The sequence below is a fragment of the Vipera berus genome, assembly GCF_964194415.1.
Source record: "Vipera berus genome assembly, chromosome: 3".
In the NCBI taxonomy this organism is placed as follows: Eukaryota; Metazoa; Chordata; class Lepidosauria; order Squamata; family Viperidae; genus Vipera; species Vipera berus.
In genome coordinates this window covers 7,254,397-7,271,999 of record NC_138204.1, presented here as the reverse complement: position 1 = coordinate 7,271,999, position 17,603 = coordinate 7,254,397, and the positions used below count along the sequence as shown (strand labels likewise).

The 17,603-nt window shown below is 45.0% G+C and overlaps 1 protein-coding gene across 3 annotated transcripts in view; it reads right to left on the bottom strand.

The window, feature by feature from the left end:
- The window catches only part of KCNQ2 (potassium voltage-gated channel subfamily Q member 2), a gene marked incomplete at both ends in the record, with an annotated part of 120,649 nt that overhangs the window by 34,362 nt on the left and 68,684 nt on the right, over nt 1-17,603 (bottom strand). For all 3 annotated transcript variants that reach the window (XM_081323740.1, XM_081323741.1, XM_081323739.1), the window contains 2 exons: nt 1,999-2,067; nt 9,746-9,775. In XM_081323740.1, the coding sequence (XP_081179866.1) occupies nt 1,999-2,067; nt 9,746-9,775 (99 nt within the window). The remainder of the gene's footprint in view (nt 1-1,998; nt 2,068-9,745; nt 9,776-17,603) is intronic.

Below are 17,603 nucleotides of genomic sequence, written 5' to 3'. Positions count from 1 at the left end.
ATCGAACATTAGCAAACAAAATAGACGGTGGGGACACTCTCCACATAGATTAGCTTTTAGCCTAGTTCAAGGGTAGGCAATCTTGGCTCTTTTATGACTCGTGGACTTCAACTCCCAGAATTCCTGAGCCAGCCATGCTGAGGAGAAAGCGAGAGGTTTCCAAGCTGAGCCGTGCCGACTGAGGAATTCTGGGAGTTGAAGTCCACGAGTCATAAAAAAACCAAGGTTACCTATCCCTGAGGTAATGCTTAACTAATACACTGAAATGCCCTAGAGCAGGGGTAGGCCACCTTGGCTCTTTTATGACTCGTGGACTTCAACTCCCAGAATTCCTGAGCCAGCCATGCTGAGGAGAAAGCGAGAGGTTTCCAAGCTGAGCCATGCTGGCTCAGGAATTCTGGGAGTTGAAGTCCACGAGTCATAAAAGAGCCAAGGTTGCCTACCCCTGCCCTAGGCAGAGTATGGACATTTGCAGTAGCTATTTAAGCCCACTGGCTTACGCAAGGGAAGTAGAAGGAGAGATGGCTGAACCGGAATTCAGAGACGACCTTGAAATTCAGTCAGAGATGACCTTGAAAAGAAATACAGAAGCTAGTAGCAAAACATGAATTAAGTTTGGAGAAAGTAGGAGGGATGAGAGAGGAACTTAAAACTGCACTCCTTGACTCTCTATGGGGGCAATTGCTGTAAGGGTTTCAAAAGTCCGTTATTATAAGCTATTTTCATAAAGCAGACTTGCAGGGGCTCTTAATGGGGTCTGTTTCCTGATTTAGCTTATCTCAAAGGGCTACCTCAGCATTGCTGGCTGTAATATTCTGGAAGTTGAAGTCCACACATCTTAAAATGGTGGAAGGTTGGGGAACATTGTCTTATACCAGGGGTAGGCAACCTTGGCTGTTATGACTCGTGGACTTCAATTCCCAGAATTCCTGAGCCAGCCTGGCTCAGCTTGGAAACCTCTCCCTTTCCCCTCAGCATGGCTGGCTCGGGAATTCTGGGAGTTGAAGTCCACAACTCATGAGGGGGCCATAGTTCCCCCATGCTGGCTCAGGAATTCTGGGAGTTGAAGTCCACGAGTCATAAAAGAGCCAAGGTTGCCTACCCCTGCCCTAGGCAGAGTATGGACATTTGCAGTAGCTATTTAAGCCCACTGGCTTACGCAAGGGAAGTAGAAGGAGAGATGGCTGAACCGGAATTCAGAGACGACCTTGAAATTCAGTCAGAGATGACCTTGAAAAGAAATACAGAAGCTAGTAGCAAAACGTGAATTAAGTTTGGAGAAAGTAGGAGGGATGAGAGAGGAACTTAAAACTGCACTCCTTGACTCTCTATGGGGGCAATTGCTGTAAGGGTTTCAAAAGTCCGTTATTATAAGCTATTTTCATAAAGCAGACTTGCAGGGGCTCTTAATGGGGTCTGTTTCCTGATTTAGCTTATCTCAAAGGGCTACCTCAGCATTGCTGGCTGGAATATTCTGGAAGTTGAAGTCCACACATCTTAAAATGGTGGAAGGTTGGGGAACATTGTCTTATACCAGGGGTAGGCAACCTTGGCTGTTATGACTCGTGGACTTCAATTCCCAGAATTCCTGAGCCAGCCTGGCTCAGCTTGGAAACCTCTCCCTTTCCCCTCAGCATGGCTGGCTCGGGAATTCTGGGAGTTGAAGTCCACAACTCATGAGGGGGCCATAGTTCCCCCATGCTGGCTCAGGAATTCTGGGAGTTGAAGTCCACGAGTCATAAAAGAGCCAAGGTGGCCTGCCCCTGTCTTATACCAATGAGAATCAGAGGAGGTTTCTCTCCAACATCTTCCCATCCCAGACTTAATTCATATTTGTCCCTCTTTCCTCTCCAACCACTCACCTCCGTGGTTCTCTACAATTCCCCTTCGCTGGGATTTACAACTTTGTTTTCAAGAACTTCTGCATAAAACCATAAAAATCCTGTTTCAGCTGCTAAGCTTATTTTCCCAGAAGTCAGTCTAATGGCCATTACTAACCTGAAAGTTAATCCTGATTTGCTCTTTAGGTTTCTCAGGAGCTCGAGCTGATTCAAAGGTGGAATGAGCCTAAATTGGAAAAAAGGACAAAATCAATTTCAGGCAGAGAGAGGGAGGAAGGGAGGGAGGGGAGAAGGAGAGGGAAGGAGGGGGAGAAGGAGAGGGAGAGGGAGAAGAAGAGAGAAAACAAGGGAAACCACCTCGTGGAAAATTCTTCCCTCCCCTGGGTTTGTGTGTCTGTACCATATCTTACAAATACAGAAGAACAGGAGGTGAATTAGGAATTGTCCATTTCTAGATGTTCTCCAAAAGCAGGATGAGCTAAAACTAGCATGAGAAAGGAGGGAGGTGTCCCACCATGGATGACTGACAGGGAAATATATGATGGTAGTATATAGTACGATATATAGCAAGAGCAAGAGCACTTAGAGTTGCATACTGCTTCACAGCGCTTTACAGCCCTCTCTAAGCGGTTTACAGAGTCAGCATCTTGCCCCCCCCGCCCCACAACAATCTGGGTCCTCATTTTACCGACCTCGGAAGGATGGAAGGCTGAGTCAACCTTGAGCTGGTCAGAAGCAAATGGCCAAACTGCAGGCAGCAGAAGTAGCCTGCAGAACTGCATTCTAACCCTAGTGAAATGCTTGATCCCTGCTAGATCACTCTCGTTCTGTCCAGACTGCATGATCCCCAATATTTTCAGCCACAGTGTGATACTGTGCAAGACCTCTACCTCAAATCTGTTTGCCACCCCCTGGGGGTGGTGGTCACAGCCCACTGTTTGAAAACTCCTGAAAAATAGACTGAATTTCCTTGCATGAACTTCTTTTTTCACCATGTCCAGGAACCGATTCATTATTCAGATTTGGAATATAATGTGAACATCATTAGCTGACCATTCATTCATTCCTTACCTTGAAATTCATCAGCAAGACTGAATGGCTCATTAAACCAGTTAACAAATTGCCCCCCTCCCCAAATTTGTTTTAAATGAATTAGTCCCGACCATACCAGATTGTTGCAAAAAAGCAGGGTAACACGTAAATGACCAACACCTTCATTATGACATAAACTTAATGAGAATTCATATAACTTTCTTCATTTTGTCTCGATTCTGGAGACTTTATTCACATTCCTTCCAGAAGATGTGATTTTGTTAGATATACCATGCTTTTGAATAAGAAAAACTGGGCACAAGGAATCATACAATCACCAGAATAAAACACAGAACATGCAGCTGAACATGAAAAATTTAACAAATTTCACCTGGTCTGCAGGCTTTATTTGAGGCCCTGAACACAGAGATATTTTTTTTCATCAGTTACTATCAAGACAATCTGACTTCTTTTTGAAAGCTAAGGCTACCAGCTCTGGGTTGCAAAACCTCAAATGACCACTAGATGCTGATAATGGGACACCACAGATGTGGTCCTTTCCTGCCACCTAATGATAGCCTGTAGTTTGGCAGTCCAGATCTGAAAACATTGATTAAAGTATATAAAACAAAGTCTTGGACAGTGCTCAGCGAAAGACACACTGAGTTGTTACCGGAAGCACACACAATAATCAGGCAAAGTCAATATCGCTGATCATGCCTCAAAGCAATCATTTACAAAGGAAACACAATGTGGGTGGTAGAAAGAAGATACACTCCCACAAGTACACACATGCACACACCACAAAAAGATATTGGCTATTGGTTGTGATGAAGCCGGTGTAAAAGGAAAAGTGAGAGTGAGGAGGCAGGAGGCAGGAGAGTCAGCAAAGGTCAAAGAGAGATGTTAGATCATCTGACCAAAGCTGTCTCTACAGGTAGTCCTTGACTTATGACCACAATTGAGCCCAAAATTTCCATTGCAAAGCAAGACAGTTGTTAAATGAGTTTTGCAAACTTTCTTGCCACACTTGTTAAGTGAATCACTGCAGTTGTTAAGTTAGCAACACGGTTGTTCAGTGAATCTGGCTTCCGGCTAACTTTGCTTGTTGGAAATTCGCAAAAGGGGATCACATGATCCCAGAACATTGCAACTGTCACAATTACATGCCAGTTGCCAAGCATCTGAATTTTGATCACATGACTGTGGAGATGCTGCAAAGATCATAAGTACGAAAAACGGTCATCAGTTAGCTTTTCCAGCGCCGTTTTGAACAGTCTCTAAACAAATGGTTGTACGCTGATGACGTAGTCAAACTCAAACTGTCTTGCTTAGCAACAAAAATTTTGAGCTCAATTGTGGTCGTAGGTTGAGGACTATCTGTCTAGGGAGATTCTCAGTCATCCGGGTCATGGTTGTCCGAAAGGTGCTTTTTCCAGGAGGCAACTGGACTTCCTTGTTTTTCTTTGAAGACATTTCGCTTCTCATCCAAGAAGCTTCTCCGGCTCTGACTGAATGGTGGGGAATGGAAGGATTTATACTCCTTGCAGACAGCTGGTCATTTGCATCCTTTTAGAGCAGGCATCTTAAACTGCCAGCCCGCGGGCTGGATGCATCACGCCAAAACCGTGTCCACCCCATTGCCGGCAATGGGGAAAAAGTCGCCATACGTCGCACAACGTCAGCTGACGTCGCGAGTTTGACATGCCTGTTTTAGAGTCATTGTGTCCTTAGGGTCTCCTGAGTAGGGCAAATGGGTGTGAAGCCTTCTTGGAACTGCTGAAAGGTCTGTGTGGAACTGTGCTTTCTGCAGGATGTTTCCTCCCTTGTGTCCCATGAACACAGGGATTATCTGTATGACGTCTTGCAGATGTGCACCTATCTTTATCCATGGGGAGAATGAGCAAAAACAACAGTAACATTCATCTCTCTATGACCTTTCAGCTTGCTGTGGGGTGGGGTGTGTGCGGGGGGGGGGGGGCGAGTCTTTGCAAACCCAGGTCTGACAGAGTTTGAGAAGGGCCCGCCCTGCCTTGCATCTGACAGAAATTTATATCTGTGTACAACCAAAAGGAGATGACAAGGTGACCAGTAAATATTGAATGTGAAAAGCAAGGAGATGAATTCACACAGTCCTCGGCTTACGACTGTTCACTTAGTGAACATTCAAAGTTACACAGTTCCCACTCCAACCCTAAAGGCTACTTATGACCCAGTTTTTAAGTTACAACTGCTGAAGTGTCCCTGCAGTTGTTCACCCTGAAGACCTCCACAGGGATGCTACAGCACCCCTGTTGTGTACTGGGTTCTTTTCTTGAAGGAAGAGACGAGGCGAGTGAGTTCAGGCAGGAACATGCTTTATTCGAAGTGCAGGAAGTGAACTGGGAAAACAGGGCTGCGATGCAGCAATTTATACCCTGGCCTCTAGGTGGCGGCCAATAGGTTTAAAGCATCCTATTGCCGCCCTAGAGGCAGCCAATGGCATTTCCGGAGACGGGTTGTCTGAGGAGCTGGGAGCCGTTAGCCAGCTTCTTGCTTAAGCAAACCTTCCAGCATTCAAAACCACATGGTACACTCAGTTTAAACAAAGCCCAATACATTACAGCCCACTCCCAGCCCCCCACCCATCCTGCCGGGTCCCCACAGGTTTTTGGCCTTTTTCCAACAAGGCCACTCAGCCCCCCCCCCCAAAAAAAGGAGCCTAAAGCTGGGCAACCGAAGCTACCAGAACCAGGGGGATGATTACAGTCTATAGACAAGGCCTACTTCCCACCTGTGAACCTGTCCTTATTACTATTCTTTTGTCAAGTAGAATAATGGCTTTTGACTTTTTGCCTTCTTGCAAAGCATTGACTACTATCGGGTCTATGGAGATTCTCAGTCATCCAGGTCACAGTTGTCCCAAAGGTGCTTTTACAGGAGGCAACTGGATTTCCTTGTCGTCGTTTTTTGGAGACGTTTTGCTTCTCACCCAAGAAGCTTCTTCAGCTCTGACTGGGTGGTGTGGGAGTATGAACGGATGTCCAGAAAACATTGCAGGCTACAAGATCCATTTGCGCTTCAGTTTGAGATGCAGATAACACAGACTCATCCCCAACAGCCTTGCGCCCGTCTTCAAGGGAGAAAGGACCCAGGGCAAAAAAACATCCTGCAGCCAAGAAGGCTCCACACACAGTTGCACTACTCAGATAATCCTGAGGACACAGTTAAATCTCCAGGTAGCCTCAACGACTCTCTAAAAGAATGCAAATGACAGCTGTGTGCAAGGAACTTTAAAGATTCCCCAGCCATGGGAGCTGAACTCCACGCATCTTAAACTTTCCATATTTAGAAAAAGCACTGATTCAATCCAGGGACAATATCTTAAAAAGGACAGTACACTTATATGTGTCTGGTCAAAGCCACACAGGCATCAGAATGACATCTTCCATGTTGTGGTATCATCACACAAATTATACTAAAAGCCTGATTTGCATTATATCATGTCATGAGTCATGCGGCATTCCTTACTGCCTTCAAATACAATAGACCCGATTGAGATGATACCATAATGTTTTTAGAGGCCAGGCTGTAACTTCTGGTTTATTGTTGTATCAGCATGCTGGCTGGGCAATTTGGGAAAGTGAAGTCCACCACACATCTTAAAGCTGCTGAAGTTGAGAAACACTGCACTAGAGTCCTGGATTTATCTGCCAGATCTCAGCTCCATTTTTAGCCCAGTTTAGCATTCATACAAACTCAATAGATAAGAAAGTATAGTTTGATGAGTTTTCTATTTCAGGAACACACAGCGTGTAGCGGGGCAGGGAGAGTGTTCAAAAGATATTTAGCTCCATTTGGCTGTATACCAGGGGTGTCAAACTCAATTTCATTGAGGTCCACATCAGCATTGCGGTTGCCCTCAGGGGGCCGGGTGGGTATGGCCAGGGTGGGCGTGGCCTACTGGGTGGGCGTGGCTGGAGTGCGTATGGCCTACTGGGTGGGCGTGGCCAGCTCTACATCGTTCGCATCAAGGGTGCCTATGGGGGCCTGGGCAGGAGTGGGACAGATCTGAGGGTCTCTGGCAGGAGGAGGGTCTCTGGGCCAGGGCCAAGGCAGTGGAGGCCGTTCCCTCACTGTTTCTAGGATGGTTTCGCGGGCCGCATGAAACCACTTCGCGGGCCGGATCTAGCCCCCGGGCCTTGTGTTTGACATGTCTGGTTTAGAATAACAGTTGTACATTGTTTGCTGGCTGTTTTAATAGTATACCTATATCTATCTATAGAGAGATGCATATACTCTCTCTCTCTCTCTCTCTCTCTCTCTCTCTCTCTCTCTCTCTCTCTCTGTGTGTGTGTGTGTGTGTGTGTGTGTGTGTAGGTGCGGATGGCTCAGCAGTTATAGATGCTGAGTTTGTCTGGTGAAAATTTGACAGCTCAGGTTTGAGACCTGAGCACTATGTGATGGGGTGAGCTTGCGTTCCTTGCCCCAGCTTCTGCCCAACTAGCAATTCGAAAGCATGCAAATGTGAGTAGATTAATAGGTACCACTTCAGTGGGAAGGTAACAGTGTTCCTCACGGCATATATATGGGAAATCTAGATCAATTACTAGCGTACGAGCCCTACCTTCAGTTAAAAGGTCTCCACTCACCAATACTGCACTTCCTGACCTCTTACAGTAATTGCAAAGAAATCGTTGTATTCCATCCCTCAGATGGAATGGGGAATTATTGTTTTCTGCCCAGTAAATAGATAAGAGAGAGAGAGAGAGAGAGAGAGAGAGAGAGAGAGAGAGAGAGAGAGAGAGAGAGAGAGAGAGAGAGAGAGAGAGAGAGAGAGAGAGAGAGAGAGAGAGAGAGAGAGAGAGAGAGAGAGAGAGAGAGAGAGAGAGAGAGAGAGAGAGAGAGAGAGAGAGAGAGAGAGAGAGAGAGAGAGAGAGAGAGAGAGAGAGAGAGAGAGAGAGAGAGAGAGAGAGAGAGAGAGAGAGAGAGAGAGAGAGAGAGAAGTGGACTGGATGGCACCAGAGTACAGCTGTAACGGCATATGGGAATGACCTTGGGAGACAGGGGGAAAGCAGCAGCTAGGGAAATGGTGGATAAGAGGCAGCTGAGTCTGCAGAGGCAATGGGGACATGGAAACATATCAGAAGGAACCATCCCTAGTTACTTAGGCTGTAAAGGTGAGGGGGGAAGAGAAAAAATACTTTCAGGGTTGAAAAATTCTGTTAATGCAACCTTACAATATAGTAGAGCTTATACCTCTGGGCGAGCTTCTTGTCTGGACTACCTTGCAAGGCTGACCCAGCTAGCACAAGATAGTTTAATAAGCTAAGGCTTTGCTCCCACACACATTTAGCCTAGTTACTTAATTAACTACTTTTCTAGGTGTTCTAAATACAGTTCAGCTGCCAACCCAGTCAAACTCTTGACTCCACACACTTCAGGCCATGCCACAGAAAAAATAACACAGGTTAACACAGGTGGGGTCCTTGGTGTTCTCTGAGCTTGGTTGCAGACATTTTATTACCCAACTAGGTAACATCATCAGGGCTAGAAAGGAAAATAAGACCCAGTCTTATTTTCGGGGGAATGTCTTAGTTTGCGGCCACCTGCCCACTCCATCCCACCATCTGGTTGACCGCACTGGTGCTGCCGTCACGAGTTGAGGCGAGGCAGGTGGGGGAGTGGCCTGGCTGTGGGGGCCCTGAAGTAAGCGTGTGGGGGTGTATGGGGCAGCTCCCCACCTGCCTCACCTCATCTTGTGGCAGTAGCACCAGTACGACACGTGCTTTCCTGCCCCATTGCAACAGCGAGCAACCAGACAGTGGGACGGAGTAGGCAGACTCTTAACTAGGACTTATTTTGGGGGTAAGGCTTATATTAGGCGCATACCCAGAAAATCAGGCTAGGGCTTATTTTCTGGGGGGGGTCTTATTTTCGGGAAAACATGGTACAAACATTCCCTTCTATTGCTACTAAACTTAGGACAGTAGCCGTACAATTAACATCTAGTTAAGCATGTTGATATAACCCCAGTGACTACACAGAGGAAGGAAATAAGGCTAAAGATTATGGATGGAGGCAGGAGAAAAAGGGAAGTGTGCAGTGGGGTAGAAAAGCCATCAACTGAGCAAATATGGGAGACAATGAAGAAGTTTGTAGGAAACAAAGCTACCTAGAGCAGAGGTCTCCAAACTTGGCAACTTTAATACTTGCAGACTTCAACTCCCAGAATTCCTCGTGCTGGCTGGGGAACTCTGGGAGTTGAAGTCCACAAGTCTTAAAATTGCCAGGTTTGGATAACCCTGCTCTAGAGTGAAAGTAATTTGATGGCTAATGGACCAATATCTGTGTTTACATCGTGCCAGGCCAGGCTAATGGCAGAAATCAAGTATTCTTCTAATTTAGGGAAAGCCAGTGACCAGAAATAGCTGTGTAAATTCAAAATAATTCAAATATTTGCTGGGTTAAGCCAACTGAATTCCACCACTGTACTCACCTGCTGTCTTCTACAGTAGCTTGAAAATATCTTTTCTTAAGCTGTGGGTCACAGGATGAAGTCAAAAAAAGTCAAGATGGCTTCCACCATGGCGTGTCTGAAGTTTCCATCTTGATTTTTTTAACCATACCCTTCAGATAGTTCTGTGGTCACAATGCCCAGCACAATTTGATATGCATGTAAAAGAATACACAATCCTTGGTTTGATGATCCACACGAGGTGATTTTTGCCTTATTTTGTCGAGAAGCTTTGCCATTTAGGGGCTCTTGTTTTACACGCAATACAGAAAAGCTGAGTGAGTTTCATTCCCAAACAAACTGACAACAACAACAACAACAACAAAAGGAGAGCCACAACATGACATACAAACACCCATTCACATGCACTGCATACCTGGAGGCACCATAGGTTTGCGTTTGTGAGCTTTCAAGTATTTTCAGAAAAAGGAGAGGAAAAATGGGGAGGAAGGAAAAGGAATACATAAACAATATTTTCAAATGAAATAGGAGGAGGGGGAAAAAAGAACAAGGAAAATTAGCATTAGAGGCAATTAGGTCCCATTGACTGGGCAAATTCCATACATGAATCAGCTGGTGAGTATCAACGTGCCTGAGAGATTATACTTTGACAGACAGGTTATAAATATTTTTAATAAACTTATCAACCATGTCAAGTGCAATTTGAGGCTCCAAAAACTGAACCATACCCTACTTCAGAGTCATAATTAAGAACACAAACTCAACAGTATTAGAATGTATTACTGGGTATGCTAGGGGTGACATGATAGCAGCCTTCCAGTATCTCAGGGGCTGCCCCAAAGAAGAGGGAGTCAAGCTATTCTCCAAAGCGCCTGAAGGCAGGACAAGAAGCAACGGATGGAAACTAATCAAGGAGAGAAGCAACCTAGAACTAAGGAGAAATTTCCTGACCGTTAGAACAATTAACAATTAATTTCCTGACAGTTAGAACAACCTGCCTCCAGAAGTTGTGAATGCTCCAACACTGGAAGTCTTTAAGAAGAGACTGGACACCCATTTGTCGGAAATGGTACAGGGTTTCCTGCCTGAGCAGGGGGTTGGGCTAGATGACCTCCAAGGTCACTTCCAACTTTGTTATTCTGTTATATAGGTAGTCCTCAACTTACAAACATGATTGGGACCAGAATTTCTGTCGCTAAGCAAAACAATAACAATAGCACTTAGACTTATATACCGCTTCATAATGCTTTACAGCCCTCTCTAAGCAGTTTACAGAGTCAGCATATGGCCCTCCAACAATCTGGGTCCTCATTTTACCAACCTCGGAAGGACGGAAGGCTGAGCCAGCCTTGAGCCGGGCAGGATTGAACTGCTGACAGTGAGCAGAGTCAGTCTGCAATACCGCACTCTGACCACTGCACCCCCACGGCTCTTCCGAAAAGAGTTGTTAAATGAGTCGTGCCCAACTTCAGGACTGTTTGCCATGGTTGTTCAGCAAATAAGTGAAACAAGTGGTCGTTAAGTGAATCCAGATTTCCCCCATTGATTGCTAGTCGAAAGGCAGTGGGAGCGGGTCACAAATGGAGATCACGTGACTCTGGAATGCCACGATTGTCATAAATACATGCCGGTTACCAGCTGTCTAAATTTGGATCATGTGACCCTGGGGATCCTGCAACAGTTTTAAGTATGAGGACCCATCGTAAATCACCTTTTTCAGTGCTGTTGTAACTTCAAACAATCGCTAAAGTTTACAAATGGTTGTAAGCAAAGGACTAGCTGTATGGAGGACAAAGTTCAAGTTTTTTAAACACCTATTTATTGGGGAATACCCTAGTCCAGGGGTAGGCAACCTTGGCTCTTTTATGACTCGTGGACTTCAACTCCCAGAATTCCTGAGCCAGCATGGCTAGCTTAGGAATTCTGGAAGTTGAAGTCCACGAGTCATAAAAGAGCCAAGGTTGCCTGCCCCTGCCCTAGCCCTCAATGTCCTGTTCAGCTTTCCTGCAAAAATGTTTTTTTCTTTTTTCAGAGCAGTATCTTCATCCTGCTCTTTTCATACCTATCTGTCAGGCTCCTAGTGAAACAGGGCTAAACATAGCTAGTTATTTTATTAGAGGAATAAGCCATGTAAAATAGATAAGGCTTAGTTACTATGGTATACGAGAGAGTGTGCAAGATTTACACTCATTACATTACATTCTTCCTTCCCCCAAAAGACTTCGTGTTCTCATTTTCCACCCACAAGCTACATATCGATGACAAATACATTCTCACTTTCCTTGCTCTTTCCTAGTTTTGGTCACCACAATGTAAAAAATGTAAAAAAGACATCGAGACTCTAGAAAGAGTACAGAGAAGAGCAACAAAGATGATCAGGGGACTGGAGGCTAAAACAGACGGTTGCTGGAATTGGGTATGTCTGGTTTAATGAAGAGAAGGACTAGCAGTGTGACATGATAGGAGTGTCCCAGTATCTCAGGGGCTGCCCCAAAGAAGAGGGAGTCAAGCTACTCTCCAAAGCGCCCGAAGTCAGGACAAGAAGCAATGGATGGAAACTAATCAAAGAGAGAAGCAACCTAGAACTAAGGAGAAATTTCCTGAGAGTGAGAACAATTAACCAGTGGAACAGCTTTGCCTCCAGAAGCTGTGAATGCTCCAACACTGAAAGTTTTTAAGAAAAGATTGGACAACCATTTGTCTGAAATAGTAGGGTAGGCAACCTTGGCTCTTTTATGACTCATGGACTTCAACTCCCAGAAATCCTGAGCCAGCATAGCTGGGAGTTCTGGGAGTTGAAGTCCATGAATCATAAAAGAGCCAAGGTTGCCTACCCCTGGTATAGGGTTTCCTGCTTGAGCGGGGGGTTGGACTAGAAGACCTCCAAGGTCCCTTCCAACTCTGTTGTGATGGTGGTGGTGGTTTTATTCATTAGGCTCTCTTTTGGCCTCTGAGTCTTGATATATCTCCCACCTCAGATCAGTCACAGAATCCATCTATGACTGCTGGATGGCCAGCACATCCCTACATTCATCTCCAATGTTAGAAACCTCTGATAACCAGACTATCAAAATATGAGCTGAGCTAATTAACCTTCAATTATTCAATCATTCAGCCATGTCATTATAGCAGTCACACATCTCCTAAGCAAAAGATTTCTTACCTATGTTGAAGGCAAGAAGCAATGGATGGAAATTAATCAAGGAGAGAAGCAACCTAGAACTAAGGAGAAATTTCCTTAGGAGGTTAGGAGCAGGAGGTTAGACTAGAAGACCTCTAAGGTCCCTTCCAACTCTCTTATTCTGGGTTTTTTTTCTGATTAATCACAACAAGCTAAGCCACTGACCCACATCATGGCTGGGTTTGTTCCATACATAAAAGTCAAATCCAAAAAAAAAAAGTCACATTACGGTTTAATCTGCAAGAGCTGGCCAATTTATCAACACTAATCACTGACAAGCTATCATTTCTGCAGAAAAAAAAGCTGGTATGGTACAATATGGTTTAGGTGGAACTCAATCAATCCTGACAATGAACCAAATATCAAGATGGAGTAACTGTCTTGAACAGGGTCCAGTGTTCAAGTCTGTCGAGATCCTTCTGGATCTTAAGCCTATCTTCCAAAGCATTAGCCAATTTCCCCAACTGGGTGTCATCTGCAAATTTGATGAGTTCCCCTTCTAACCCCTCGTGTAGATGAAGATGGAGCCCACAGATCTTCTGCTGAGCTCCAGGCTGATGAGAGGGTAGCAAGAAATAAACCAGATTAGAGGTTTAGGGGGGAGGGAAGCAAAAAAAAACCCACACTAAAAAGCAGAGACATCACCCTGCCAACAAAAGTGCGTATAGTCAAGGCTATGGTCTTCCCAGTTGCAATGTATGGCAGTGAAAAGAGAGGGGGCGGCTGGCCCAAGGTCACCCACTCAGCTTTCATGCCTAAAGCAGGATTAAAACTCACCATCTCTTGGTGATTGGCCCAAAGTCACCCAGCTGCTTTTAATGCCTAAGGCGGGACTAGAACTCACAGTCTACTGGTAATTGATCCAAAGTCATCCAGAGGGCTTTCATGCCTAAGTCACAACTAGAACTCACCATCTCCTGGTGATCGGCCTAAAGTCATCCAGTTAGCTTTCATGCCTAAGGTGGAACTAGAACTCACAGTGTTCTTGTGATTGCCTAAAGTCACCCAGGCAGCGTTCATGCCTAAGATGGGACTAGAACTCACAGTCTCCTGGTAATTGGTCCAAAGTCACCCAGTGGCTTTCATGCCTAAGGCAGAACAAGAACTCACTGTCTTCTGGTGATTGACTCAAGGTTGCCTACCCTTCTGGCTTTCATGCCTAAGGTGGGACTAGAACTCACTGTCTCCTGGCTTTAATCACTAGAGCATTAACATTACTGCACTAAGCAGAGTTGGACTCAATGCTCCAACTCAAAATTCTAATTCCGAACCTACCCAATCTGTTTTTTTCTTTAAATCAGGAAGTCCCTTGTCCAAGGATTAACTAGCTTCTAGTCCCCTGCTGCATTAATACCAGGGCTAGAAACTTTAAACTTTAAAAGATTCCCCGTTTCCTTGATTAGAGCACAGACACAGTGCGTGTATTATGGAGATTTTATTTACCTTAATCATGCAGCTCCTTAACTGACTCTGTGGTGACTTATTAAAAGAAAGCTGCAAAAATTGCTTAACGTACATCCTAAGTGGATTGCTTCGTAAGGTTGAAAACGCCGCCTGTGATGAAAAAGCTCTCCAGGGGCTGACAAGCATTAATTAATCTTCTCCCGTCTCACGTTAAGCTTTATTAAACCTAATTACTAGGAGGAAAATGAAGCCCATAAAATCTGGCGAGTGGGAAATAATGATGGAATGCCACAACGGGGGTGTTTCCAGAGACAACGTCTGCTGAAGCATCGTCATGACTTCTTTCATACCTGGGAAGGAAATCCAGGTGATATTGTCCTCCATTTCTGACCACCTGGTGGCTTCATGGCTTCTTTCACACACTGCTTTTTCCTTACCCCACCCCCCACCCCCAAAGAAGGAAAGTTTGCACAACTGTGTTCACACACAACACATTTACGATAAAGTCTTCCTTGAGCAGAACCCAATTCCTGGAGACACCTTGAAATTTCTTTCTTAAGAAAATTCATACAGGTAGTCCTCCGCTTAATGACCAGAACTGAGCCCAAAATTTCTGCTGCAAAGCAAGACAGTTGTTCAAGTGAGTTTTGCTCCATTGTATCACTTTCCTGGCCAGAGTCGTTAAAGGAATCGCTGCAGTTGTTAAGTCAATCACCCGGTTTTGTTAAATGAATCTGGCTTCCCCACTGACTTGACTTGTCCGAAGGTCCCAAAAGGAGATCACGTGACCCCTATCATAAATATGCAACCGTCGTAAATATGGATCGGTTGCCAAGCGTCTGAATTTTGATTATGTGAGCAAGGAGAGGGGCGTTGCAATGGGCGTTAAACGCTCGTAAGTCTCTTTTTTCAGTGCTGTTGTAACTTTGAATGGTCACTAAATGAATGGTTGTAAGTCAAGGACTCCCTGTATTTTATTCTATTCTAGAGCACATTGCACTGATGTAGAGTGGCATTGTGTGAATGCTCTCCAGATGTTGTGGTTGCTCCAATATTGGAGGTTTTTAAGAAGAGATTGGACAACCACTTGTCTTGAAATGGTACAGGGTTTCCTGCTTGAGTGGGGTGCAGGGGGGTTGGTTTGGACTAGAAGACCTCCAAAGTCCCTTCCAATTCTGTTATTCTGTTATTCTGTTATCCTCATACCACGTTCTTGGTTGGAATATTATGCCCTTTCAAGTTTTGTTGTTGTTTTTTAAGGAAAGAGAGTCCTGATGAATATTAGTAGGAATATCCTGCTGTTCAGAATAGCCATTCAGTGGGATGATCCATCTAAAACTGTAGGAGTCAAGGGTGGTTTGTGGGAATCTTGCGCTGAGTTGGGGATCGACTTAATGACAAAAAAAATCATACATTCTGTGACTGCCAAATACATATCGCCTAGTGGTCTCCCATTCAAACATTGCTCAGAACAGCTCCTGAAATTATAATTTGGAAACACTCTCAAAGCATAGCTCAGAGCTTTTAAACATTGATACAAACCATGTCCATCCGGTCACATCTACCAGTTGGCAAGGATTCACCTGTCCAATTTATGCATTTATTTATTTATTTTATTTATTTATTTATTTTAATTCCATTTATATCCCGCCCTTCTCCGAAGACTCAGGGTGGCTTACAAGCTTGTTTGTTTGTTTTTTTTATTAAATTGATAAGTTGCCCATCTCGCTATTCAAAGTCTTCTCTACCAGTGCAACCAGAAAAGCAAGGGACATCAGCAGAGCCCCGGCAGAAATGCAGCCTTTTTGGCCCAGAAGTGAATTTGATCACAACAAGTCTTACTGAGGACTTCTGAAGGAGATTAAAAATTCACCACCCCAATCAATTATTCAGAGCTCGGCTTAGCTTAGGTGCCTGAGAAGCTCTATAAAAATAGATCAAGGGCTGGTTTCTTGCTAATCGTGAGCAAAGTGATTATATCAACGCTTCCAAATACATATCTTGGCATATCCGGGCTGCCGAAGCAAGCAAAAAAGAATGAAATAAGCCAGGAGAAACACAGCGGTCTGTGATTATCTGATAAACTCTCCATGAACCAAGGTTCCCTGTGCTGAAATCTTTCACGTCTGACTGGCCTCCACTGAAGGGCATCATCTTGGTACACACTCATCCAGAAGGATAGGGATGATTTGGGCCTTATCCAGGATTCCTGATCTGATTTTGTTTTTGTTTTTAAACAAGGAGACAAGATTACATTTGCTCTTACTGAAAAGGATACCGTGCTGCTTAGGTGCAAAGACAGCTAGTTTGGTATAGTGCAGTGGTAGGCAACCTTGGCTCTTTTATGACTCGTGGACTTCAACTCCCAGAATTCCTGAGCCAGCATGGCTCAGCTTGGAAACCTCTCCCTTTCCCCTCAGCATGGCTGGCTCAGGAATTCTGGGAATTGAAGTCCACGAGTCATAAAAGAGCCAAGGTTGCCTGCCTACCCCTGGTCTAGTGCTTAAGGAACCAGGCTAAAAACCAGGAGACTGTGAATTCTAGTCCTACCCGAGGCATGAAACCAATTGGGTGAATTTGGGCCAATCATCAGGGGATGGTGAGTTCTAGTTCTGCTTTAGGCATGAATGCCGACTGGATGACTTTGGGACAATCACTAGGAGAGTGTGAATTCTAGCCCGGCCTTAGGAATAAAACCCGGTTGGGTGACTGTGGGCCAGTCATTCTTTCTCAGCCCAACCTACCTCACAGGGTTGTTGTTGTTGTGGGGGAAAGCAGGAGGAGGGAGGAGGAGTATTAGATATGCTTGTTACCTTGAGTTACTTACAAAGTTAAAAAGGCAGGATTAAAAAAAAATCTAATAAATTCAAAAATGAATTATTCATTCATATGTAAAAAGCAATTTGCTATACGCTAAAAACGCGGTGGCTCAGTGGGTTAGGACAATGAGCTTGTCGATCAGAAGGTCGGCAGTTTGGTGGGTCGAATCCCGAGTGCCGCGTAACAGAGTGAGCGTCTGTTACTCATCCCAGCTTCTGCCAACCTAGCAGTTCGAAAGCACATAAAAATGCAAGTAGAAAAATAGGGACCACTACGGTGGGAAGGTAACAGTGTTCCGTGCGCCTCTGGCGTCTAGTCATGCCAGCCACATGACCACGGAGACGTCCTCGGACAAGCGCTGGCTCTTCAGCTTTGAAACAGAGATGAGCACCGGCCCCTAGAGTCGGAAACGACTAGCATGCTTGTGTGGGGGAACCTTTACCTTTACCTCTTTAAAAACTGCAAAACAAAGTTGTGCAAGGAAAGAAGCTAATTACCCCTGAGACATTCCTCCTTCAAAAGACACTAAGCACACCTGATAAAAGCCACAATGATGTCAGAACGAGGTTGCATGGATCATGGCATCTTCATGCAAATGGTATGCAATGGCTTCATGACTCCGCCCCCCAAGGACCTGTTGTCTATCCTTACGGAACATAGACCATAAAACCCCAACCATGAGCCACAAATATTCTCTTCTATTGATACCTTGCAGATTTTATCCCCCCCCACCAGCAGAAAGAGCTGCATATATAAAACAGAGAATCTGTGATGACCCAAGGCACAGCACAGAGGCAACGCAGAGTCAGCTGGCAATTCAAACCGCCCTTTAACTGCTCCAAATTTTCTCCAAATGCTCCCACGTTTC